The sequence below is a fragment of the Sorex araneus genome, chromosome X (genome assembly GCF_027595985.1).
Source record: "Sorex araneus isolate mSorAra2 chromosome X, mSorAra2.pri, whole genome shotgun sequence".
NCBI lineage: Eukaryota > Metazoa > Chordata > Mammalia > Eulipotyphla > Soricidae > Sorex > Sorex araneus.
The window spans coordinates 360,592,381-360,619,054 of NC_073313.1; the positions used below are offsets into that span (position 1 = coordinate 360,592,381).

Below are 26,674 nucleotides of genomic sequence, written 5' to 3' on the forward strand. Positions count from 1 at the left end.
GGATTCCCTATACGCAATTATTTACTCCCTAGATACCTACAGTTTTCTAGTCTTTGAATTTTAGCACTTTATAATGTTCTAGAATGTGTTTGGATTTATTTTGTTTGAGATTAAAAAAAAATTTTTTTTAAATAGAGTTTTAGGCTTACAGTGTTGCAGCTCCACGTCCACTGGCAGAGTTTAGTGCCCCTGCACCCAGCCTCAGCACCCCCTGCTAGGCTCCGTTCTGGAGGCCAATTCTGAGACTCTCTTTAGCCACTTGTTACTCCCTTCCTGTGTTTCTTTATGTCCCACGAGAGATCACTCTGTGTCTGTCCGTCTCCTCCCGGCTCACTTCACTCGCCATGACCCTCCAGGTCCATCCACCTAACAGCGAATTCCAGGACTTCACCTTTTCTCGGACCCAAGCAGCATTTCACAGTGTATATGGGCCCGCGTTCTTTTATCTAGTCATCAGTCCCTGGAGACTTGTGGTGTTTCCAGATCTTGTTTATTATGAGCAGCACTGATATGAACATAGGACTGCAAGTATCCTCTTGAAATATAATTTTTGGACTCCTGGGGGTCATTGCCCAGGAGTGGACTTATTGGCTCATATGGCAGCTCTGGTCTTACTTTGTTGAGAAATCTCCATACTGTTTCCCATAGAGACAGAACCAGGTGGCGTCACCAAAAGGAGAAAAAAAAAGGGAGTTTTGGTTAGATTCGGAGTGGGGGTATTGCAGGCAGAGAGGTGCGGGAGGGTCTCTGAGGGTGTGTATTGAGAGAAAAACACTGTCTGGAACCTAACCCTGCAGAAAGGTGCGAAGGTAGTTGAGACTCATCTGAGGAGCCAGCTTGGAACATCCTCATGAGAAATTCCACGCGGGGCCTCTGGAGGAGGGCCGTGTCACCAAGAACGTCAAAGACGTTGCAGCTCTCCCTCTTGGCAAACCAGTAACACTGTAAGGACACTAACTTGGCAGGGTCAAAGGTGAGCGTTTCCACGTCCTGGGGAAGTGCCTGTGGTGTGGACTCTCTCCCTGAACGGAGCACATTCTCCGTCTAATATTCCCCCGCATATTTCTTTGTGGCGTTGGTCAGACTTGTAGATGACACAGAGGAGCAGAGGTACCTTTACAGTTTTTTGTTTTTTTTTGGGGTCACCTGGCTGTAACTAGAGGATTGCAGTATTCGGAATAACTTCCTTTTCTCTCCCTCTTTCCCATCACAGAGAAGCCCTTGGCGAGTACTTGGATGGGAAGAAGGAGAGCGAGGAAGAGCAGAGCAGGAGCTATAAACAGAAAGAAGAGAGCCGACTGGTACGGGTGCTGGCGAATGCGGGTGTCTGTCTTGGAAAAGTGGTGCTGGTTTTGTGTTGGAGGAGACTCAGTGGAGGAGGAACCCTTCATGATGCTTCATGCCTTGAGGAAGAACTAAATTAGGATCTCCCCTATATTATTATTATTATTTTGTTTGGGGGCCACACTGGCGATGCTCAGTTACTCAATTACTCCTGGCAGAGCTGGGGACCATAGGAAGTGCCAAGGATCAAACCCAGACTGGCTGCGTGCAAGGCAAGCGCCTTGCCCACTGTCCTGTAGCTCTAGCCCCTGGATCCCACACTATTTTAGAAGAAGGGAGCTACAGTGAGCAGTGGGGGTGTCAGTAAATATGACAGAGAGAATGGCCAGAGGCCACAGCAACAGCACTTTCCTAGACTTGGTGTTCACTGGAGGGGGCGGGGAGGTGGGTACAGAAAGAGGAGATGGGCCTTTTTGATGGTGCTGGGACCATGGAGGGGGCGCAGATATACCAAGGGACACTCCTGAAGTTCTGTAGATTGCAAACAAGTGCTGGATCAGTGGAAAAAGCATCTTTCCCTTTTGCTCTCTGTCGGAGGAAACTTGCCTTGTGTCATTTCTCACACTGCTGTGGGTTCCGCTGGGCTCCTGTGCTGTTTTTGTTTGTTTGTGGGTCACCCCCAGCGGTGCTGAGGGGCTATTCCTGGCTCAGTGCTCAGGAGCGAACCGTGGTGTTGCTTAGGGGACCATATGTGGTGCCGAAGATGGAGCTGGGGTCTGCAGGGTCTGCAGGTCTTAAGTCCTGTACAGTCTCTCTGGCCCTGATTCTAGTTCTTTCTAGAAGGTGATAGTTTCAGTTGTGATGCATGGGGGCAGAGGAGAGCGTTAGGCCCGGAGTTCCATCCACAGATAAGATGCCCCACACCCAGTACAACCCCATGTGGCCCCGAGGGCCCCGTGTGAGTTCAAGGGTGAGTGCTTTCAGTCGCCAGAATCGCCTCCCCAGGCCCGTTGACAGCGAGGGACAAACCTAAGGGATGGGGTCACAGGCTGCTTAGTAGTCAGTCACCGCTCATTCAAGTCTCACAGCTTAGTTATAGAGAAATGATGAAGGGTGGGGGTAGCAACTACACATAGGTGTGGTTGAACATTATCATAGCAATGAACAGATGGAAAACCCCTCCTTTAGTTCTAAGAGATTCACTCAGGGACAAAATCTCATCTGGGTGCCCAGTACTCGAGATTCCTGCGAGGAGATCCGCCCAAGGGAGAAATTCCAACCAAGGGCATAGCGCTTTCTCCTTTCCTTAGCTAGTGATCCATTGAGACAGTCATCTTAAGCGTACTTCTTAACAATACGTATAGTCTTAACAATATTTCTAGTCATTTTGTATGAATACCCCTCTTGGAGAGCCCGGCAAGCTACCGAGAGTATCTTGCCTGCATGGCAGAGCCTGGCAAGCTACCCATGACGTATTCAATATGCCAAAAACAGTAACAACAAGTCTCAAAAATGGAGACGGTACTGGTGCCCGCTTGAGCAAATCGATGAGCAATGGATGACAGTGACAGTGACAGTTGTATGAACACAGTAGGAGATATATTAAGCTTAAAGTTTGGCTCTTCTTGGGGACATCTCTCTATATATCCCAGACCACAGTCCTCAGGCCAGGTTAGTCTTTCCTAACCCCAGCATCATCCTTCTTCAGTTACTTCTTTTTTGGGTCATGGCAGAGTTTGTTCCATGACTGTGCTCTTAATTTATTATACTTCTCATGGCACTAGGCCTGTCCCTTTTCAATGCCAGGGTAGCTTGAGGTTTGCCCTGGATCCATCAGTTCCCTTGCCAAGACCCTCCTTATGGGGATGCTAGGATCTAAGAGCAACTGAGGCTTAAGTCAAGTAAATATGATGGATGCCCAGAAGTAAATATTATTTGGACTCAATTAACTCCCATATTACAAAAGCATAGCATCAACTGTCTTCCTGTGTCTGTACAAAAAGGACATTGTTCTAAAATAAACTATGTAAAGGACATAAAGGAAAGAGAAAAGCAATATTTCACTTACATATGCAAAATCTAGAGCCCTCAGAAGGATTTGACTTTACAAGTTACAGGGTCTGATTTGGGGATGTTAATGATTAACAGATAGGGGAAGCAGAGAGCAAAGGAGAGGTTAAAGATAGACACAGGACTGGGAATGCCTGAGGGAATTGGGTGTGCCTCGGTGGGAGTAACTCAATAAACCCCAGCTCCCTGCGGAAAAGCAAGGACAAACCAATATTGCTTCTTAAAATGCTTAGAACTGGAGGCTGGAGCAATAGTACAGCTGGTAGGGCATTTGTTTTGCACTCGGTTGACCCGGTTTGATTCTCAGCATCCCATATGGTCCCCTGAGCACCACCAGGAGTAATTCCTGAGTGCAGAGCCAGGAGTAACCCCTGAGCATCTCTGGTTGTGACCTCCCCTCAAAAAAATGTTAGATTTGTAATCCAACAGTGCCGAGTCAGCCGACACTTTCCCACTCGAACCGGTCGAGAGGGAAGGTGAGGCTTAAAGAGAATACAAGTGTTGAGAGTGCTGAGTTCTGATGGAACCGTTATTTCAGGCAGCCTTTGATACATCTCTATCAGGAACTTGGTAGATAAAATCATCATTCATAGTTATTCATGATTGTTACAGAGAGTACATGCGTATGATCATAACAAAGGTGAGGAACATAGTATAGTGAAGAACAACTTGTTCCTAAATCAATAATATGCAGAAAAACAATATTATTATTTCTGTGATTTCCCATAATTGCAGTAGGTGTAATTTCCGTAGAATCAAAGTACATCTATTTATTATTAACAGCCATGCAGGCTTTGAGTAGTGAACTATTAACTTCTCTACGGGCTTAGTTTAATGACCCAATGGCCACTCTACTTATTCGGGGTGTTGGGACGGAGAGCTGTGCCAAGTATTCTTGGCCCTCGTTTGAGGCAGCTCCCTGGGCTATGTCCATCCATATTAGGACCCGGCTTAGGCAGGTAGCTCCCCGCACAACAGTCCGGCATAGAGCTCCCAGGTTGCCAAGTGCTCCTGAGAGTAGCCAAAATAGAGGCAAGTCCACTTCAAGGGGTGCTCCACAGAGGAGGGCCAGAGCAGCAGCACCTCGCCTACTTGTGGGCTGGAGCACCACCCCCGCCGCCCCAAGCAGCACAGAACCATACACACAGGGGCAGTTAGCCTACTACATAGCAAGACAACACAAAGCAACCATGATGAAAACCCGGGGGAATCATACAGACAAACGGGCCCATGGAACAGAGAAACTGGAAGCAGACATGCGTGGATCCTTGCCACGATTCAGCAAGCAGTGGCAAGGAAGTGGGGAAGAGACGGTCTTTGCAGGTGAGTGGCGTGGCCACTGAAAGAGCCACGTAAAAGCAACGAAGCTTCAGCAAGCACAAAAGATTCGTTCCTGCCTGGAGAAACAGTAGAGGGGTTCAGGCGTTCGCCCCTCCCGAAGCTCCCTCTCTGGGTGCCCCAGAACCCCACATTCCCCACCCCCCAATGGCTCCGAGTTCCCTTTTCAGGGCTGGCCCAGGCCCCTCTGGCCGAGTTCTGTAAATCTGCAGCCCATGGATGGAGCTGGGCCCTGTGACGGGGGAAACCCGGGGCCGGGGGCAAGAGTCGGGCTCCCCCTTAGCCACCGAGGTCTGAGAAGTACTCCAGGATGTGGTTGGAGTTCAAACTCAGACGCCTCAGTTGTTAGGAAATCATCAGGGTCACGAGGTGGCAGAGCTGGCATTCATGACATCGGGGCTCTGCCTCCCAGCCGCTCAGATGTGCAGTGAGTGGGGCCCAGAGAGTAGGGCCCGTCTCCGCTCTTCCCGGGGTGCAAGCGCGAGGAGCGTGTCAGCCGGCAACTCTCCAGGGGTCCATTTCAAGGCCGAAAATTTGGTCCCTTCAGATGTCAGAGTTGAGCAGAAAATAGAAAGTTGTGGCAAACCACAGGAAGGCCTCAGCTTCCTGCGGGCACAGCGGCGAAGCTGTGGGCACGGAAAAAGGTCCAGCGAGGAGGCGGGCTCTGCCCTCCCTGAAACCACACTTCAGTGTTTCCTGAGCAGGGCCCGGGGGCCGTCTCGGAGCCTTTCCGTCGGCGTTGCCCTGGCACAGAGGCGTTCCAGGCCCTTAGCCAGAGATGGGCTGAGTAGAAAAATATGTAAATTCCAAAACAGGCCTAGGAAAGCGTAGGACTGAGAGGACCTGAACTTTGGGAGGAAACCAGATGCCTTGAAAAGGAGTGAAGCACTGTGGCCCGAGCCAGAGCACAGCGGGGAGCACGTTTGCCTTGCACGTGGCTGACACTGGTTCAATCTCCAGCATCCTGTACGGTCCCCTGAGCACCACCAGGATCGATTCCTGAGTTCAGAGCCAGGATTAATCCCCTAAGCATCTCTGGGTGTGGCCCCAAAAACAAAACCAAAAGAAAAGGAGTGAAAAACAGAAAGATAGAAAAACAGTAGAGTGGAATTTACAGAGGGGGGTGCAGAAGTGGGGCTGTATTGCCGAGCTGAGCCCCCCAGTGTGGCGGGCAGCGTAGCCAGTCACAGCTCTCCCACAGTGGAGCCGGAAGCTCAGGTCTCCGATCATCAAGGTCCAGGGCTGCTGCCCCGGGGCCTCAGTGCTGGGGCCTCCTCTCCCGCCAGCCCTTTGGGGTGAGAGAGTGGCTGGGAAGAGGCGAGGCACAGTCCAGAAGTGGCACCTGACCTTGCTTTCGGCCAGACTCTGTTCGAGCCACGAGAGAGTGGGAGATGCAGTTCTCTGGGGAGGTCAGTGCCCAGCTGAAAAGTGGGCTAAAATGTGGGTGTTGGGTGTCCGAGTAATATGATATCGGGGAGGGCATTTGCCTTGCACGTGGCTGACTGGGTTTCGATTCCCAGCATCCCATAGGGTCCCCCGAGCACCTCCAGGGGTAATTCCTGAGTGCAGAGCCAGGAGTAACCCCTGAGCATCACTGAGTGTGACCCAACCCTCCCCAAAAATGTGGGTGTTGTGTTGCTGGAAGCCAGGGAATGGGGGGGAGCATTGGAGCCCAGAGGATGCCCGTTTCTGCCTGGTCTCCCCAGCAGAGCTTCTAAGGAGGGACCCTGGCAAGAACCATAAGATAGAGGCCAAGCCTGGAAGGTCCTAACACATGTCTCCGGAATGAGGGCCCGGCATGCGCTCTTAATCCAGAGGTATCTCGCGTGCTCTGGGCTGGTCCCTCAAGGAGTCTGAAGTCCGTGGTGAGCTGTCGGACACCCGATGGGATGGTCCCAGGACTCTCCGGTTTTGTCGTTCCTTTGATGTTGGTGGGGTGGTAGGGAGGGGGTTTGCATTTGACTTTCTTGGAGGAAGTGGCTAAGAGGGCCCCGGGGCCACTCCGGCAATACTCACCAGCCCCTGGGTGGTTGGATGCCACAGGCCACCCCCAGTGCTGGGGGCAGAGGGTATGGTACTGTGATGTCACCTCAGATCCGGACCATGCAGCTGCGTCCCTGCTGCCTGCACGGCCTGTGTGATTGCTCTGTTTTACTCTGAATGGGAGACCTTGGGGCTGTGTGGAACCAGGGAAGGAACTCAGCACCTCCACTACCACTGAGCCCCTCTCCCCGGACATGCCTCCACACACCTCCCCCAGTTTGTTGTGACACTGGGGACAGCCTCATACCTGCAAAGCAGGTTGCTGACACAAGATCAGCCTTGTAGACCTCTCTGCTGCTCTTTATTTAATTTTGGGGGGCCTTTTGGGGCCACAACAAGCGATGTTCAGGGATCACTCCTGGCAGTACTCCGGGAGTCATATGTGGTGCAGAGACTGAACCGGGGTCCGTGCATGCAAGACAAGCTCCCTATATCACCCCCTGCCGCTGCCTGCTGCTCTTTCAATAGACATTTTTAAGTAGCTTTCAAAAATGTTTTTTTTTTTTTTTTTTGCTTTTTGGGTCACACCCAGCGATGCTCAGGGGTTACTCCTGGCTTTGCACTCAGGAATTACTCCTGGCGGTGCTTGGAGGACCATATGGGATGCCGGGGATCGAACCCGGGTTGGCAGCATGCAAGGCAAACGCCTTACCCGCTGTGCTATCACTCCGGCCCCTCAAAAATGTTTTAAATTTATTTTAATTATCTTGGGTTTTGGGGCCACACCAAGTGATGCTCAGGCTTACTCATGGCTCTACACTCAGGAATCACTCCGGGCACTGCTTGGGGGAACATATGGGATGCCGGGGATCGAACCTGGGTTGACCGTGTGCAAGGCAAATGCCCTCCCTACTGTCCTACCTCTCCAGCCCCTCGGGTGACTCTAATTCCTGCCTGGTTGGATAGATGGGCCATCACGATGTGCACAAAAATGTCTCTGAGGTTACAAATTCTTCCCAACGTGTGGGTTGTATTTCCTTGGAGATGACATGCGTTTTGGAGTCTCAGTTCTTTCGAGCGGGTCCTACCTCTCTAGCCCCCCAACTCCCTTGTTCTCAGAAACTGGCCAAACTGCTGCTCTGTGGCACCGAGCTGGTGACGAACATCCAGGTGGTGACGGACATCAAGGAGATCCACCGGCGTGCCGAGGAAGAGGAGACGAAGCGCCAGAGGTGAGGGGCCGCCTGCTTGGGGGCCTTGGTGGGCGGTCAGGTGTCCACTCCTCCCTGGCCTTGGGGGCGGTCTGTTAAATGGGGTCTCACAGAACCCCCGCTGTGGCCTCTTGGGGCTCCCTTACCCCGCCTTGCACCCCTCCCTGCTTCCCTCCTCTCTCCAAGCACAACCCGGCCCCCCAGCATCCCCCCCGCCCCTGCCCCAGAGGTGTTGGTGAAGGGACATTTGAGTTGGGCTGCAAGGGATGAAGAGGAGTTTGGGAAGTTGAGGCAGAGAGAACACACTGAGGCTGAAGACCATGTGAGAATCTGGGGCAAGACAGCTCGGGCTGTGCCAGCCGGGGTGGGGGAACCGGCAGTGGCGGGAAAGAGACGAGGCCCTCTGGAGAGCTTGTCCTGGGCGGAAACGAATGAGAATGACCAGAGGCATGAACATCGCTGCCCTTCTTCTTGCTCCCTTCCTTGGGGGGTGGTGCTGGAAACACAGGCCCCGTCATCCACGAGGATGGAGACGGAAGGCTCCTTGCCTGGAAGGATAGAGGGTCGGGGGTTAGGGGGACCCGGTGCCCGTGCGCTCCCCTGGGTGTCCCCAGCTGGGCTGGCACAGGTGCCATCTTTGTCTCGGCAGGCTCGAGAGGCTGGAGAATGAGATGAAGACGAGTCAGGACAAGTTTGACGAGATCACCACGAACTGGGAGAGCGGCAAGAAGAAGCGGATTCCGCAGGAGCTGTGGGCGGTGCTGAACGACCAGCAGGTGAACTGCGCCAGCCTCATCGAGGAGAAGAACAAGCTCATCGCCGAGCTGCAACAGGCAAGGGGCGCTGGGGAGCAGGGCGGGGCCCGCGGGGCTGGACCCCGGCTCCCTCGACCTCCACCGGGGCCGGAGACTCGCAGAGGCCGCATTGTTCTCCCGGTGCCGTGCTGCTCTGGCCCTCAGGGCTGGGCCACGATCTCGAAAACGCTTTGCAGTCCTCAGGGGGAACTGAGAGCTCCCCGAAGGAGGAGGGAGTGTCGTGTGCAGGAGTCTCGGGTTTGAGGCTCCCAGGAAGGAGGCACACTGCTATGTGCCCTTAGAAATGACCCCAGAACTTTTGGGTGTTGATTCTATAGCCTGCAACTTGACTATACAAGTCTATTGTTTCTAAGAGTTTTTTGGTAGAGGTTTGAGGGTTCTCTAAGTCTAGTATCATTTCATCTGCAAATAGTGAGAGCTTGATTTCTCCCTTTCCTACTTGAATGCCCTTAATACCTTTTTTCTTGCCTAACCACTATGACAAGTACTTCCAGTACTATATTGAACAGAAGTGGAGAGAGCGGGCATCCTTGTCTCGACCCTGATCTTAGAGGGTTGGCTCTTACTTTTTCCCCATTGAGGATGATGCTTGCCGTAGGCTTGTAGTAGATGGTTTTGACTATATTGAGGAAAGTCCCTTCTATACCAAGACCCAAAAGGAGAGAGAGCAAAAGGGAATGCCCTGCCGCAGAGGCAGGGTGGGGGGTGGGGGATAGTGGGGGTGGTAAGAGGGAAACTGGGATCATTGGTGAAGGAGAATGGGCACTGGTGGAGGGATGGGTAAACGATCACTGTATGAGTGAAATGCAAACACAAAAGTTCGTAAGTTTGTAACGGTACATCACAGTGATTCTCTAATAAAAATTTTTTTTAAAAAAGAAAAAAAAAGAAATGACCCCAGGCTGGGCCCAGCCGTGGTGCTCCACCTGGGTGCTCTGGTTTTATGCGAGTTTGCTGGGGGTCTCGTCCCAACCCACTGCCCCTCCACCATGCTCGTCCAGCCCGGCCTTGTCAGCCGCCAGGCCCACCTGGACATTCACAGCTGCTGGTGTGCAAGCCTGGGGGTGCTCGGCACCCCTGGCTCGTGTCTGATTGGGACCAACCTTGTTTCCATTGAGTCCTCACTGGCTCACACCACTGTAGGGCGGGAGCGCATGGATTCACACTGTGTGTCAGACTCACCCACCAGCCACCAAAGCACGTGACTCTCTGCGCCCCCCTCTCCCTCCCCATTTTCCCCCCACCCCCATAGTTTTCACCTAGTCTTGCATGAGTGTTGTTGGGTATTGTGTATTTGTTCTATTTTGTCCCAAAGAGCCACATTTTATCTTGTTGTGTTTTGTTTGGGGGCTACTATACCATTGGTGCTCAGGCCTTACTCCTGGCTCTATGCTCAGGATCTCTCCTGGTGGGGTTTGGGGGCAGGGCACATGCAGTGCCGTGGATGGAACTGGGGTCAGCTATCTATGAGGCACAGTCCTCCCCCATCATTCTGTCTCTCTGACCTCAATTCTCACCTTTGTAATGGCAAAGTAGTATTCCACTGTGTGCATATGACATGATTGATGGGCATTTAGGTGGATTCTGCGTTTTGGGTTTTGCTTTTAATACTGCTGTGAATCGAGGGGTGTAAATATCCTTTCATAGACTTTGGCTAAAAGCCAGGATGTGGCATTGCTCGTGCTGATGAAATATCCACATTTTGCTTTTGGAAGTAATCTCCACAGCCATCTGCCTGGCGCCCGGCCCAGCAGCCTGGCCGGCAACACCAGGCCTCTCCCCCACGCCCTCACCCGCACTAGGAGTCTCCAGCCTCTCCCTCCCTGTTCTAGGAGTTGAAAACCAAGGATGACCAGTACGTGAAGGACCTGAAGAAGCAGTCAGACGACATTTGCCTGCTGCTGGAGAGGATGGAAGAGCAGGTGAAGTCCGTCACGAAGAGCTTCCGCCAGGAGCTTCTCCACATCGAGGTGAGCTGGTGCCTGGGCCCCCGGGCCCTGACGGAGGCACTCACGGGACTCATCCTGGGATTCCTGTCTCTGGGGGTCAGGCTTATAGGTGCATCCTCATCCTGTCACCTCTGTCCCACGGTGTCAGGCACTGGGGGGGATCGTTAGGAACAAACGAGGTCCCCCAAGGAGCCTGCGACCTGCTCGGAGGCAGCGGGGCGCACCCCAGACGAATATCTCAGGGTAGGGTTTGGAAGGCGGAGAGAAGCTAAGAGGAAGCTTTGGAGGAAGCTGAGAGTCTGGGCCGAGGAGTGGAGGAGGCAGGAGGCCCAGAGCCGCAGGCACGCACGCCGTTGATTGGGCTAATCCAGGGCCACCAGGGCGGGCGGGAGGAGTCAGACTTGGTTCTGGGAACACTGCTTAGCATCTGCATCTTGGTCAGGACCAAGGCAGAGGAGCTCTCGGAAAAGGAAGTGGGGAGATGGAGGGACCTTCGGGAAACGGAGGCGGGTGAGAAGATCTTCGCTCTGGGTTGCTGGCGACTGGTCTTAGCCTTCCCGGCCTTCTTTTGTATCCCGGGACCCCGGCTGCGGCCATGCCTTGCTCTGACCCCGACTGGATTCCTCCAGGCTTCGCCCCGGCCTGTTTCGAGTCCCAGGTTGTGGACTGAGCCCCATCTTGGCTGGCATTGGCTGGCACCGTCTTCTCTGGAGGGCACGAGTGCCCACCGCTGCTCCTTCCCTGGCCATTTGGTGGCGAGTCCACCTCTAGTGTGGACAGGCCACATGCTGGGTGACTGGCACCTGTGTGTTTCCCGAGAGGTCTGTGATCCTGGGGTGGGGGTGGGGGTCTGCCCATGTCTACAGGAGCGTCTTTCCCTTCCTGGAGGCAGAAAGCGTTTGAAATGGAACGACAGGAGCTCCTGGCCAGTAATAAGAAGAAATGGGAGCGGGCGCTGCAGAGTCACAATGCCAAGGAGGTAAAGGACGGTGAGGGCTGGGCCCTGGGCTGTGTGGGCTGGTTTGCATCTGAGAGCACTCCACAGCACCCTGCCTCACTGTGCCCCATGGCGGATCCCTGCGGCCCTGAGCGTGGCAACGTCTCTGCCTGGGGCACTGGCATCCTTACAGCCTGTTACTTGGTCCTGCCACAGTGTTTCATTTTCCTGGGATTACCCAAGTCAGGGCTATTCATGATTCCCCATCCCCCACTGAAGGGTATTTTATGACTCCTTTAAAAAATGTATGTAGGGGCTGGAGTGATAGCAGTGGGGAGGGCATTTGCCTTGCACACGGCCGACCCGGGTTCGATTCCCAGCATCTCATATGGTCCCACGATCACTGCCAGGAGTAATTCCTGAGTGCATAAGCCAGGAGTAACCCCTGAGCATCACTGAGTGTGACCCCAAAGGCAAAAAAATTAAAAATATATATATATATTAAATGTGCACTGGTGAAGGGATGGGTGTTCGAGCATTGTATAACTGAGACTTAAACCTGAAAGCTTTGTAACTTTCCACATGGTGATTCAATTAAGAAAATTAATTTAATATATATATATATTAAATGTATTTATTTTGCTTCCGGGGATCAAACACAGATCTCTTTCATGCAAGACATGTACTTTGCCACTGAGCCACATCCCTGCCCAAGATATATTTTTTAAAATGGATATTTCAGGGCTGGCGAGATAGTACAGTGGGTAAGACATTTGCCTGCAGCTGGCTGACCCCAATTCAATCCTCAGCACTGCACATGGTCCCTTGAGTCCCACGAGGAGTGATCCCTGAGCACAGAGCTAGGAGTAAGCCCTGAGCATGGCTGGGTCTGGCCCAGGACAAAAACGAAAACAAGAAAAAGCGAAGCCCCAGGCCCGTCTGCCTGCCTGTCCCTCCCCGCTGCCCTCTCCTTGCTCCCTGCACCACCGTCGTTCTCACGAGTCTGCCTGTTTGGTCACCCCTGTTCCACAGATGCGTGAGACCATCTGACCCTTCCTTGCCTGACTTAGTTCACTCCGTAGCAGCACCACACACCCACCTCACCATTCCCTCATGCTCCTTCCGTGCCCCCAAAGGCCCGCCTTCATCTTTGGCAGGACACTGAGTGCCCACACCAGCCCCCGTAGTCATCATCGATGGGCCTTTCGGGTGAGCCCGTGATCTGGTTCTGGAACACGGCGTGCAGGTCTGCCTTCCCGCTGGCACCTTCACGGCCTCCAGTGAAGGCCCGGGAATGGGATCGTGGCTTCCCAGGACAGTTCTATTGTTGTTACTGTTATTATTATTATCATTATTATCTTTTTGTTTGGGGGGGCACATATGGCTGTGCTGAGGGCTTATCCTGGCTCTGCACTCACGGATCACTCCCGGCGGGCTGTGGGGCCCATATGGGATGCTGGGGATCGCACCCTGGTCTGCTTCCTGGAAGGCAAGCACCCTTCCTGCTGGACTATCGCTTTAGCCCTCCATTGTGGATTTTTTGGGAGTTTGTTTTTGAGTCACACACGTGGTACTCAAGACTAAGTCCTGGATCTGCACTCAGGGATCACTCCTGGCCGGGGATCACGTGGGATGTTGGGGATCAAACTCGAGTTGGTTGTGTGCAAGGCAAGTGCCCTACCACTGTGCTCTCGCTCCAGCCCCTGGAAGGATTGAGTTTTGAAAGAGTGCCGGGTTGTCACTGGATTTCAGGGAGGAAAGAGCAAGGAAATCGCTTGTCTGGGCTTCTCTCTCTCGGGTTTAGAAGTGACAGTGATTGGCTGCAGGCCGTTTGCTTCCTTGCTCAGGAGCACTCACCCCCCCCCCCCACCGTGGGGTTCCTGGAGTGGGCCCCCCCCCCCGGGCAGCACAGGCCCGGACCCGGGAGGTCCGTGTTGAGGCCCAGTCACGAGCCCTCCGATGCCCCTCTGTCATCTCAGCAGCCTCCTGAGGGGCAGGTGGGTGGGGTGGGGTCTCACTCGCGGCCTCTCCCGTGCCCGCAGCTGGAGTATCTCATGAACCGCATGCAGAAGGTGGAGGAACACGAGCGCCTGCTCAACAAGCAGCGCGTCTGGGACTGGGAGGAGTACAACACCATCAAGATCAAGCTGGAGCAGGACGTGCAGGTGCCACTCGGGCCCGGGCGGGGTGCCTGGGAAGGTGCCTCTGGGACACTGGAGCGGAGCCGGTCGCCCCCTTTTCACAAAAAGAATCTCCCCTGGAAATCGCCCTTCTTTAAGGGAACCAAGTCCCAAGGCTACTACCACCCCCGATCACTCAAGCGCTCCCCTTGGGGTTGGTGTCACCCACTTTGGGGAGTACTGCTCAAGGGTTCGTCCTGTCACCAGCACGTGACAAATATCTGCTCTTTCCTCCTTCCTTCCTTCCTTCCTTCCTTCCTTCCTTCCTTCCTTCCTTCCTTCCTTCCTTCCTTCCTTCCTTCCTTCCTTCCTTCCTTCCTTCCTTCCTTCCTTCCTCTCTCTTTCTTCCTTCCTTTCTTCCTTCATTTCTTTCTTTCTTTCTTTCTTTCTTTCTTTCTTTCTTTCTTTCTTTCTTTCTTTCTTTCTTTCTTTCTTTCTTTCTTCCTTCCTTCCTTCCTTCCTTCCTTCCTTCCTTCCTTTCTTTCTTTCTTTCTTTCTTTCTTTCTTTCTTTCTTTCTTTCTTTCTTTCTTTCTTTCTTTCTCTCTCTCTCTCTCTCTCTCTTTCTTTCTTTCTTTCTTTTTCTTTCCTTCTTCCTTCCCTCCCTCCTTTCCTTCCTCCCTCCTTCATTTCCTTCCACCCTCCCTTCCTCCCTCCCTTTTTGGTTTTGGTGTCACACCTGGCTATATTCAAGAGCTACTCCCAGCTCTGTGCTCTCAGTGGAGCTCAGAGGACCATATGTGGTGTCAGAATGAAACTTGGGGCTCCTTCCTGAGAAGCAGGTGTCCAGCTCCTGAGCTGTCTCTCTGGCCTCTCTCTGTTCTCTTTGGAGCAGTCACATCTAAAGGCCCCACTTTCCAAGATAACCAGAAACAAACTTCCAAGATGCTAAAGGGTCTGGGCGAGTGCCAGGAGACCCCCAAGAGAGGGTGTTTGTTAGGGAAATGCCCCCAGGCCCAGTTTGCCCTGTCTGAGAGTCAAAGCAAGGACCATGGCCATCGGCTGAGTGCCAGCAGAGCCCAGATGCTTCCCGTACAGCACACATCCTTATGCTAGCACCCGTGCTCTTAGCCTGGGACACTGAGAAATGAGGCCACCTCGCTCATAAGAGGTCAACCCGGATCTCAAACCCAGTCCTGTGTGGCTCGAGAACCTATCTCCGACGTCTTCTCGGGCTGATGGCTGAATGTGGCAGAGGGCACACTCTGCGACTCAAGATGAGCTTCCCCTGTGGAAACCGGGCCTCCCTTTAGCTCCAGGCGCCTGTGGAGGCCCGTAGCTGGCTTGTCAAACAGGGAGGCCTGCAGCAGGAAGGAGGTCTCATTGCCAGTTTCGGAAGTTTTTCCCAACCCCAAATCTGTATTTTCACACTAGTTCTTTTTCAAGCACCTCTAATTATGTTTAGATGTACTGCAGTTGTACTGTGTGTGTGTGTGTGTGTGTGTGTGTGTGTGTGCGCGCGCGCACGCGGCTATGTACATGGAATTGACGCCAGAGCTTCACATATGTCAGACCCTCACACATGCAGTTCCCACCTCTGAACTCCGTGTCTCTGTCCCTGCAACTGTATACTTAGGACTCAGGCTACAATGGGGAGGGCATTTGCCTTGCACACAGCTAACCAGGTTCAATCCCCGGCACCCATTAAGGTCCCTTAAGCACTGCCAGGAGTGACTCCAGAGTACAGAGCCAGGATAACCCCTGAGCATCACTGGGTGTGAGCCAAAAAGGAAAAAGGACTCAAGCATAGCCTCTTGGCGTCGGCGCCCAGAGGACAGCATGCTGACTTTGCCAGCCTTCTACAGCCTTGTACAGCTTCTAGTGCAAGGATTTTGCTTCTTACTCGGGTGGTATTTCCTGGGGCCTTTTTCATGTTAATATCATGGAAATAAGCATTGCTAAAAGAACAGTAGAGCTCTTTGGGAGAGCCATCACCACGTGGGCCGTATACATTGCGCCTTCCCTGAAAATGACTATTGTGAAGACTGCTCGGGATGGTTTATGTATCAGAGCTGCAGACTTGGCCTCAAGCAGCCTCGGAACGGGAGGGAGCCCTTTGGGGTGGGTTTGCTTTGCCCTTGGTGGTCCGAGGGCCTTCTATAAGATCAATCCTGTTCCCGATATTTTTTTGTGGGGGTGAGGTACCTGGTAGTACCTGGGGATCAAACCCAGGCCTGCCTCTTGCAGAGCATGCCCTGCGGCCCTGGGACTCCGCTCCCTGCCCCACTTCACAGACTTCAGTATACAATGCAGAATTGTTACCCTGAGTCCTGTGTTGATCCGGGGCTTCCAGAATTTATTCATCCTGCATAATGAGAACTTTGTGTCCTTTGACCTCCACCCGGCTGCTCCCCCGCTCTCCTCACAACCCCCACCCCCTTGGGTCCTGGCAGCTCACGAATAAATTCGATTGTCTGCTGTTCCCAGTTTGACTCTTAGAGGTTCGGAGATTCCACGAGATTTGTATTCACTTTCTGTGCCCGAGGCGTTTCATGCACAGCCTCCTCTGTTGGTTATATTGTTTCCAAAGCAGCTTTCCTGCTCTTCCGGGCTGGGCTAATAAGCCGCTGTACGCGCACTTCATGTTCTCCTTCATGCATCGATCGACCAACTTTGTTTCTCTCTCGTGGCTCCGGGTGAACCATGGGCCAGCGGAGGCGTGGGGGCCAGGGTCTAGGCGTGGGGGCCAGGGTCTAGGCGTGGGAGCCAAGGTCTCCCTTCCGGCCTGGGTTTATCCTCTGAAACAGACTGGGACCGTAGCTGATCCCCTGCTCACTCTCTCTGAAGCCCCTTTTTTGGGGAACTGCTGTGTTGTCTCATAGCAGCTGCCTCAGTTTCCCTCCTCCTGAGGCACGTCTCGGTCTTTCCCCCCACCACTGGCCTTTGCCTTTCGAACACCATCTTGTTTCCTTGGTGGTTAGCTTTGTTGCGTCCTATCCTCTTAGTCATCTGAAGGACTTTGGAAGATTGTCTGTTCAGGTCCTTTGCCCGTTTCGTGGAGCGGTCACAGCCTATGGTGCTTGGGGATTACTCCTGGCTCTGTGCTCAGGGATCCCTCCTGGCAGCACTCAGAGATCCATTTATGGTGCCGGGGATCAAGCCAGGGCCAGCCACATGCAAGGCAAGTGCCTTAACTCCTGTCCTATCTCTCTAATCTTTAAAAATTTTTTAAAAAGTGTAATTTTCTTTAAAAAAAAAAAAAGACACTGGAGCTGTCTTCAGAGCATGACAATCAAGGAAGGCCAGAGACAAGATGAAAACTTAGGGGGCTGGAGTGATAGCACAGCGGATAGGGCGTTTGCGTTGCACGTGGCCGACCCGGGTTCGAATCCCAGCATCCCATATGGTCCCTGAGCACCGCCACGGGTAATTCCTGAGTGCATGAGCCAGGAATGACCCCTGTGCATTGCCGGTGTGACCCAAAAAGAAAAAAAAAAAAGATGAAAACTTTGGCCATTGGACAGTCTGTGACCTATGAGGACCTATGACGGTGACTATGAGCAGGAGGTGCTGACGGGAAGTAGCATGTGGTGTCACTCCTGAGGGCCGCGGTGAACTGTGAGTGACCAGGCCCCGAGTCCCAGGGGTTCCTTAGCTGAGCTACTCTGTCGTTCACGGGGGCACAGTGAGAGCCAGGGCTGAGTCGCCTGGCAGTGGGGGGAAGCCTGAGGCGGGCCAGGAATGGGGGCAAGTGGCCCCGTGTGTTAGTACCCAGCAGACAAGAATGCACATCACAGCAATCTGGTGACCCGCTTTTTGTTTTAATTTTTTCCTGTGGCCCCGTCTGTGAGATCAGCACAGATTTATGTCTTTGTAGGTCTCAAAGACAACAAGATGTGACCTAGTTAGTTAACTTCCATTCGGAGTGCTGAAAACTCAGTGCAGAGTTTGCCAACTGTGCAGAACAGAGACTTTTGTCTGCTCTCGTGTTCGGCGGGGCGGGGTGCTAGCGGCGGGTTCTCGGAGCAGACAGGAGTGGGGCTGGTGCTGCCTTGCTCCCTTCCGAGGTGCCAGGGAAGGCAGGACCTGCTCAGACCCTGCAGGCGCGAGCACCGGCTGGGCTGCTCCATGGAGCTCAGGTCTGGCCCCGGGAGCGAGGAGAACGCTGGCATGTCGCCAGCAGCGTGTCCCCAAGCGCCGAGAGCCCGGAGGGGTCTGGAGTTCATCAGAGCAGGCCGGCCTCGGGCCCTCGGCGTTCCTGGATGCTGCCATGCCCGTAAGACTGGGGCAGTGCCTCGTTCCAGATCCCCAGCTGCGTGGAACGGTCAGTGCGTGCCCAGTCGCCACCATCCAGCAGTTCAGCGCTGGGCCCTGGGCTGCCCGTCTGACGGCAGCTGACTTCATTCAGGGGAGGGGGGCTTGGGGCCGGAGGGATAGTATAGTGGGTAGAGCGATAGTATAGTGGGCAGGGCATTGACCTTGCATGCGTCTGACCCTGGCATCCCATATGGTCCCCCAAGCACCGCCAGGAATAATTCCTGAGTGCAGAGCCAGGAGTAACCCCTGAGCATTGCCGGGTGAGACCCCCCCAAAAAAAGCAAAAACAGCAGGGGAGGGGGCTTTAGCTCATTGTGGCCTGGCAGAACCGCTCAGGATTCCCTTCCTCAACAGAGGCTTGGCCGGGGGTGCTGGAGCAATAGCACAGTGTGTAGGGCGTCTGCCCTGCACGCGGCCGACCGGGTTCGATTCCCAGCATCCCATATGGTCCCCTGAGCACCGCCAGGGGTGATTCCTGAGTGCAGAGCCAGGAGTAACCCTGTGCATCGCCAGGTGTGACCCAAAAAGAAAAACAAAAAAATCAAAAAACAGAGGCTTGGCCACCCAGAGGGAAAGTGGGAACAGGGCGACAGGGTCAAGTGCGCCCCCTGACCCCCTCTCTCCCCCAGAGTTGAATTTGAAAGGAAGCCGCACAGTCAGCGCCCTCCTCAGACTGCTTAAGTCAGGGATGTAGACTCAAGTGGGTTGCACGCTCCGAGGGTCAGTGCCCTGCCCGTCCCCTCCGGGCTGGCTCGGAGCTAGTGTCCATCTTCAGATGCTCTTTGGAGAGCAAGTTACTGGGGTGCTGGCCTAGTGTTTTCCTTCTTCAGCTCTACAGGATTCGGGGAAACAATATCGTCTCTGTTTCATACAGAATTGTGGGCAGCTTTTGTAGTTGTTTTTGGTGGAGTAGGTGTTTGGGCCCCCCTGGCAGTGCACAGGACTTACTCCTGGCTCTGTGCTCAGGGATCACTCCTGGAGGGGACTCCGGGGACCCTCCACTGTGCTGGAGAATCAAACCCAGGGGGCCTGCATGAAGCAAGTGCCTTATCTCCTGTCCTATCTCTCCAGCCCTTCAGCATTATTTTATAACATTGAAAATCATCTTCAGGGACCAGAGCAATAGCACAGTGGGTAGGCGTTTGCCTTGCACACGGCCAACCCAGGTTCAATTCCCAGTGTCCCATAGGGTCCCCTGAGCACTGCCAGGGGTAATTCCTGAGTGCAGAGCTAGGAGTAACCCCTGTGCATCGCCGGGTGTGACCCAAAAAGAAAAAATAACAAAAGATCATCTTCAAGGTAGTACAGCTGTACAATGACAGAGAAGCCAGAGACAGGGCATGGTCCACAGTTCTAGTACTTAGATATCCCCGTTCCTTATCCTCTCGGAAATTTGCATCCCACTAAAACATGCTACTAAAACTTGGCTGATGGGGGCCGGTTCTCAGCTTGAGAGGGGAAGGGAGAGGAATGGGCTGTCCACTTGCCGCTGTGGTGCACGCTCCCCCGGCAAGGGGGCCTTGCAGGAAGCAAGCCTGGAGGTGGGCAGAGGTGGACAGGGAGACATTCTCCTCCCCAACACTGTCCTCTCTCCCTGGACTCTCTGCACTTCTCCCAACGAGCAGGTGTTGCGTCCACAGCCCGAAGCCTGTGAAAAGGAAGTAGTACATGGGCTAGAAAAAGTTAACGTGGGCTGGAGAGATGGGTGACCCGCCTCATCATCGTCCCAGTGACCTTTGGGGAAAGGACAGACCTTGGACCCCAGAGGCAGCGCCCCTGTCCCTGGCCAGGGCTCGGGGGTGAGATACCTCTGGGAGAGCAGAGCAGGGACTCTGGAGTCATTACCTGTCACGGAGCGGGGCCACCGTTTAATAGCACTTGGGCTTGGAAGGGACTCGTCCCCTTTCAAGATGTGTCTGCTCGGGGCCGGAGCGATAGCGCAGCGGGTAGGGCGTTTGCCTTGCACGCGGCCAACCCGGGTTCGATCCCCGGCATCCCATATGGTCCCCCAAGCACCGCCAGGAGTAATTCCTGAGTGCAAAGCCAGGAGCAACCCCTGAGCATCGCTGGGTGTGACCCAAAAAGCAAAAAAAAAAAAAAAGATGTGTCTGCTCGCTCCTGGCCTTGAGGGGGGCGCAGGGGGCCCGCCCCATTATCTGCCCTATGGCCTCCTGGAGGAGCCTGGACGCGGTGGGAAAGAAAACTGCTGGTCAGCGCTGTAGCAAGCTGCTGCCCCCTGCTGGCCTCGTTTCCACACCAGGAAGGCGGGAGAGAGCGGGCGGGTGTGTGTGTGGGAGGGGGCGGGAGGCTTTGTCTCCTCTTCAGCCTGGCCCACTCTCCACTGTTCTGTGCTTTTTTATTTGGGGGCCACATCCGACTGTATTCAGGGCTCACTCCTGGCTCTGTGCTCAGGGCTCACTCCTGGCTCTGTGCTCAGGGCTCACTCCTGGCTCTGTGCTCAGGGCTCACTCCTGACTCTGTGCTCAGGGCTCACTCCTGGCTCTGTGCTCAGGGCTCACTCCTAGCTCTGTGCTCAGGGCTCACTCCTGGGTCTGTGCTCGGGGGTCACTCCTGGGTCTGTGCTCGGGGCTCACTCCTGACTCTGCTCAGGGCTCACTCCTGGCTCTGTGCTCAGGGCTCACTCCTAACTGTGCTCAGGGCTCACTCCTTGTTCTGTGCTCAGGGCTCATTGCTGGTGGGGCTCATGGGACCCTGCCCACTGCTGCGGATGGAACTCGGGTTCGCTGTGTGCTGGGCTAACGTCCTCCCTGCTGTACCGTCTCTGGTCCTTCTTCTGTCCTTGTAACGAGGGGTTTCCAGCCCCTGCTGCCTCATCACCATTCACCCATTTCCCCTTCCGCCTCCAGGATTAAGCCCTCAGACCCCAGTGGGGGCATCCTGCTGCCACACTCTGGACCCCCTCCCCTGGCTCCGGAAGTGCTGTGGGCCCCCCTCCTGCTGCTCCCAGCCACTTCTCCCTCCACCTGCATCAGCCTCCCCCAGGCTGCCTGCCTGCCTTCCTCAGACCCGTGCCCTCAGAGCCCCCCACCCAACCCTGCATTCCTATCCCCTCGGGGTTCACTGGCCCATCCTGGACAGGGCAGGATTGAGTCCATTTTTTAAAAATTTTTGTCACATGTTTCCAGAAACATCTAGAAAAGTGTCCCTCCAATTTAGGACTCCATGAACTGGCTGAACCGGACCCTAGCCGGTGGGCACAAGAGCCAAGTGGGTTTTCTCTCCTCTTCCGTTGGTTTGGGGCCACACCTGGCAGAGTTCAGGCTTTCTCCTGCCTCTGCATCCAGGGGTCACTCCTGGCGATGGGGAGCAAACTCGCTTGGCTGGGTGCAAGGCAAGCGCCCTCCCCGCTGTGCTCTCTCCTCAGCCCCCGTCTCTCCTCTTTTACACTGGACACAGCTGGCACTGCCTTGCATGTCACCAACCTGGGTTAGATCCCCAGCACCTCTTAGGGTCCCTCAGACACTTCTAGGAGTGATTCCTGAGTGCAGAGCCAGGAATAAGCCCTGAGCATCACCAGGTGTGGCCCCCAAACAAGAAAAACATTTTTCGATACATTAAATAAATAAAGTGAACACAACACGGTCATGGGGTTGGAGCAATAGCACAGCGGGTAGGGCGTTGGCCTTGCATGCGGCCGATCCGGGTTCGATTCCCAGCATCCCATATGGTCCCCTGAGCACTGCCAGGAGTAATTCCTGAGCACAAAGCTAGGAGTAACCCCTGTGCATTGCCGGGTGTGACCCAAAAAGCAAAAAAAAAAAAAAACAAAACAAAAAACCACAACGTGGCCTGAGAGACAGTTCAGCAAGCAGGGCACTGGTACTGGTCAAGCCCTGGCACTCCCTATGGTCCCCTGAGCCCCTCCGAGAGTGACCTTTGAGCACCACTGGGTGTGGCACAGAAACTCAAAAGTAATGGGTAGATCAAATGAACACAGTTTGCTAAACTGCACGGCCAAGTAGAAGGCTGCTGGGGGGCCACACAGGTTTTCTGCACTGCGTGGTGGCCGCGCCAGACCCCCAGAAGGGGCAGCAGGGCCATGAGGCCCAGCACTGTCCCAGGAACTGGGAGGTTGGTTGATGGCATTCCTAAGCTCAGAGGTGGGGGACGCGCTGGGCCCTCCGGTTCTTCCCACTCCGGGGCCCTCGGGCACAGGGCGTTCATCGCGTTCATCCCGGGGCCAACTCGCTTTGTGCCTCGAAACTTCAGGTCCTTGAGCAGCAGCTGCAGCTGATGAAAGCCACTTACCAGCTAAACCAAGAGAAGCTTGAGTACAACTTCCAGGTGCTCAAGAAGAGAGACGAAGAGAGCACGGTGATTAAATCCCAGCAGAAGAGGAAGCTCAATCGGTAAACACACACAGGGAGCCCCTTGTTCTGGAACTTGCTTTTTTCCCCTTTTTTTTGCTTTTGGGGTCACACCTGATGATGCTCAGGGATTACTCCTGGCTCTGCACTCAGGGATCACTCCTGGCGGTGCTTGGGGGACCATATGGGGTGCCGGGGATCGAACCTGGGTCAGCCGAGTGCAAGGCAAACGCCCTACCCGCTGTGCTATTGCTCCAGCCCCCGTTTGGTCATTTCTTTTGCTTCGTTCAGAATGTCTTTATTCATGTACAGGCAAACAGGCAAACACACTCTTCTTTTACATAATGGATCTCACTGTACTTGAGGGTGTCTCCGCCCCATCCTGCAGAGATCTTACACGATTTCCCAGGCTGTTTGGTAACACACAGCGTAGATGTGCTCATTTATTTCACCCCCCCCTCCCTTTCCTTCGTGCCATTTCTAGAGGGCTACACACTTTGCATGGCAGTGCAGGACTCACCCTTGGCCTGTGGGGCAGTGCAGGGGCTTGAACACGGGGCCTCGCGCCTGCCAGATGGGCACTCTGCCCTGGGCCATGTCCCTAAACACATGTCCCAGTGGCTGTCACGATGGCTTCTCAGCTTCTGCTTGTGCCTTGAACTTCAGGTCCTTGAGCAGAGCTGCAGGTCGAATCTATCACCAGCTCCAGTCCAACGCTTAGCAGAGTCACGACGCGTTATGACGGAAGCAGGACAGGGCCGGGTCTATCCCCAACACCACGCACACGCATGTGCATATACATGTGCATTCTAGGGATAGTAGCACCAGCAAAGCAAGCTAGAACCCAAAACTATAACGTTGCGAGCCTAAAGAAGCTAATACAGGGGCTAAGGAGTGTGGCTTCCCTGTGGCCAGCCCTGGTTCCATCCCCAGCCCTGCGTATGGTCCCCAGATGTGATCCCTGGGGACAGAGTCAGGAGTAAGCCCCGAGAACCACTGTGGCCCCAAAGCCAATTAAAAAAATAATAAGTGCATAAAAACACCACATTCTTAGGACCAGAGATGAGGTGTGTATTTCGGGGTCTTGTGTTTTGGAGTCTCTGTTCTATCTGGCTCTCACTTCTTACTGTTGGTTCTTTTATCCCCTACTTTTTTTTCTGCTTTATTTGCATATATCTATGTATCTTATTTCAATTTTTAGAAGTTTATTTTATTTTTATAAAGTTGTTCACAATAATTCATTCCACTTAGTATTCAGACACCAATCCCACCACCATTGCACCTTCCCACCACCATAAGAGGACAGTGTGTGAAGTTGTTGCGTTTCATCCTGGAGCCATTTAAGCCCTTGTCTAAGAGATTTCAAGCATGTATGTTAAACCCAAACAAATGTACTACTCTTGGTACATCAGTGGGGTAGAGTATGAGAGGTCGCTCCAGAAATTCTGAAATTTAGAATATGGTTATAGATAGAGCAGATTCACTCGTGGGTGAGGCCTATGTTGCTCTCTTCCTGGAATTTTATTTCATAGTGTCTGGATCTTGGCCACTGATGAGATTATATGCCGCCAGGGGCAGTTTTGGGGTGTGACTGCCAAGGTACTGGGAAACTAGGGAGCTGGGGGGGAGGAGGCTTAGTCCCGCTCTGAGTGAGCATGGAGATCTCAGTCACAGGTCCCGCATACCTGGGTTTTTCTGCAGGTTCTCTCGTGGGTGAGGCTCATCCGAGCCTGTAGAGAGCGGCCTTGAGCATGGCTGTGGTTGGGTTCTGGAGGTTTTCGGCTGCCGGGGCTCTGTTGAGGGAGGGGAGGAAAGTTCAACTCACCCCCTTCGAGTTGCTCCAGTGAAGACAGCCTGGCGCGGGGTCAGGATGTTCTATGGCACTCTCCTCCCTAAGCTTTATTTCAGAGTCTTCTTTCCATTTTTTTCTTCCTTCCTTCTCTTTTCCCTCTTTCTCTTTCTCTCTTTCTTTCCCCCCTTACCATTTCATCCAATTTCATTTCATCTGCGTGTTTGGGTCACCTCAAGGTGTTTCCCCATTGGTCTGAGGATGTGCTTTCTAGGAGGTCTGTCCCCACGAGCCTGTCAGGCTGGGACATTCCCGGACCAGGTGTGAAGCTGGGGGTGTTCTCAGGTCCCCCCCAACCCCCTCCATACACACACACTCTGCGCCTATGGTAGAACCTAGCCTGGGCCAGGAGGCGCCCTCCAGCTTCCATCCAGCCCCCACATAAATGCCCTTTCTCCCCTCTCTGCCCCAGCCTGCATGATGCCCTCAACAGCCAGCGGCTGAAGTACAACAAGCTGGTGAAGCAGTCAGACGCAGAGAACCGGACGCTGACCTCGGACTACAAGCGGCTGGTGCTGCAGTTTAAGGAGCTGCAGAAAGCCCTGAGGTATGCAGGGGGGCGAGTCCCCTAGAGGGGGGCTGCAGGGGTAGCGCTGACGGAGGTAGCAGTTGTTTTTTTTTTTCATTTTTGGGTCACACCCGGCGATGCACAGGGATTAGTCCTGGCTCTGCACTCAGGAGTTACTCCTGGCGGTGCTTGGGGGACCATATGTGATGCTGGGAATTGAACCCAGGTCGGCTGCATGCAGGGCAAACGCCCTCCCCGCTGTGCTATCGCTCCAGCCCCAGAGGTGGCAGTTTTATGAGGTTTCATGATTCCCTGCTTTGCAGCCTGGTGGGGGCGGGGCGAGGAGGCCCTGGCACTGCCCTCCTGGTCCTCTGCAGGCAGGCTTGTGGGACAGTGCCAACAGGGGGCCAGACCCAGGGCTCTCCGCGGCTCTGATGCCCTTCTGGCCCGGGCAGGCCGTGGGTGCGTGGGGGTCCCCTCCAAGCCTCTTCCCCACAGGCACTTTGCCTTTGTGGATGAGGACAACTTCCGGGAGATTTGGCTGATGAATGAGGAGGAGGCGAAGGGCCTGATCAGCAAAGCCTTTGACGTCGCCCGCCTCATCCAGACCCATCACCTCGGGCTGCCCTGGACCACCCCCGACTTCTCGTTTCTGAAGAACGTGGGGCCCATCTCCCAGCAGCCGCAGAAGTCAGCCACGCAGATCCTGGAGGAGGTGCTGAGGCAAACAGGTGCCCCCCCCCGCAGGCCCCCCCACTCCCACCAGGCGCACACTCTCTGTGCGGGGGTCTGAGGGTCCCATGGGGCCACAGCTTTTAATGCATGCTGACATCTAGCTTTGCCTTTGGTGTCATGAACTGGTAGTTTGAGCTAGAAGCTTTCTTTGGTCGTGTTTTGGAGCTGTCCCTGGTGGCCCTCAGGGCTCACTCCTGGCCCTGCACTCAGGGGATCACTCCTGGCATTGCTCAGAGGTCCATATGGGGTGACAGGGATCAATCTGGGTCAGCTGCATGCAAGGCAAATGCCCAGCCTGCTAGACTGTCACTCCCACCACTGTTTATGGTTTCGATGTACAGTTACCACCTCACCACTGTCAGCATACCCCAATCCTCCACCACTGCCCTGTGTTACATCCTGTCAGCCCATCCTCCTCCTCCCACCTGCTCCTCCCACTCGCTTCTCTTGCCTTTCTTAGTAACCTCAGTTCCGTACTCAGGACCAAGGATTTGTCTTCATTCGGGGCTATCTATTCCCTTGTTTTGTTTCTCTGCGTGCCACAGATGAGTGAGATCATCCAGTATTTGTCCCCTTCTGCCTCTGATTTATTTCACTTAGCATGATACCCTCCAGCTCCGTCTAAGTCATAGTCACAGCAAATTGTATGATTTCATATTTTTCTATAGCTGCATAATATTCCATTGCATATATGTACCACTTCTTTTTCCCTTCACTTGCCATTGCACATTTGGGTTCTTTTCATATGCTGGCTGTTGTATGGCAAATAGTATGGAGATTTCTCAAAATAATAGAGCACCCATAGACTCCAGCAACGTCATTTATTGGCATCGGTACTTCCCCCAACACAAAAATGTTAATCTTAAAAGGTATATGCAGACTATGTGGATTGCACCCAGTCGGCTTAGGGATCCCCTGGGACAAGGATGGGAAGGATGGGTGGATTGGGTCTAGCATCTTTCAAGAGGATCAATGAATCCTTTAAAAAATTAATTTTTGGTTTTGGGGTCATGTCTTATGGTACTTGGGGGCTATTTCTGCCTTTGTGTCAGGGATCACTCCTGAAGGAGCTCTGGGGACCAGGCAGTGCCGGGGACCAAACCTGGGGCCCCAACATGCAAAGCATGTGCTCAGCCCTTAGAGCTGTTTCTCCTTCCTTCCTTCCTTCCTTCCTTCCTTCCTTCCTTCCTTCCTTCCTTCCTTCCTTCCTTCCTTCCTTCCTTCCTTCCTTC

General features: G+C 53.9%; 1 protein-coding gene across 1 annotated transcript in view; it reads left to right on the forward strand.

Moving 5' to 3' along the window:
• DRC1 (dynein regulatory complex subunit 1) overlaps positions 1–26,674 on the forward strand; it is a 45,974-nt gene that overhangs the window by 8,636 nt on the left and 10,664 nt on the right. The window contains exons 2-10 of the mRNA XM_055122191.1: positions 1,214–1,301; positions 7,795–7,907; positions 8,536–8,719; positions 10,534–10,671; positions 11,543–11,629; positions 13,630–13,752; positions 22,253–22,392; positions 24,612–24,746; positions 25,206–25,438. Of these exons, the coding sequence (XP_054978166.1) occupies positions 1,214–1,301; positions 7,795–7,907; positions 8,536–8,719; positions 10,534–10,671; positions 11,543–11,629; positions 13,630–13,752; positions 22,253–22,392; positions 24,612–24,746; positions 25,206–25,438 (1,241 nt within the window). The remainder of the gene's footprint in view (positions 1–1,213; positions 1,302–7,794; positions 7,908–8,535; positions 8,720–10,533; positions 10,672–11,542; positions 11,630–13,629; positions 13,753–22,252; positions 22,393–24,611; positions 24,747–25,205; positions 25,439–26,674) is intronic.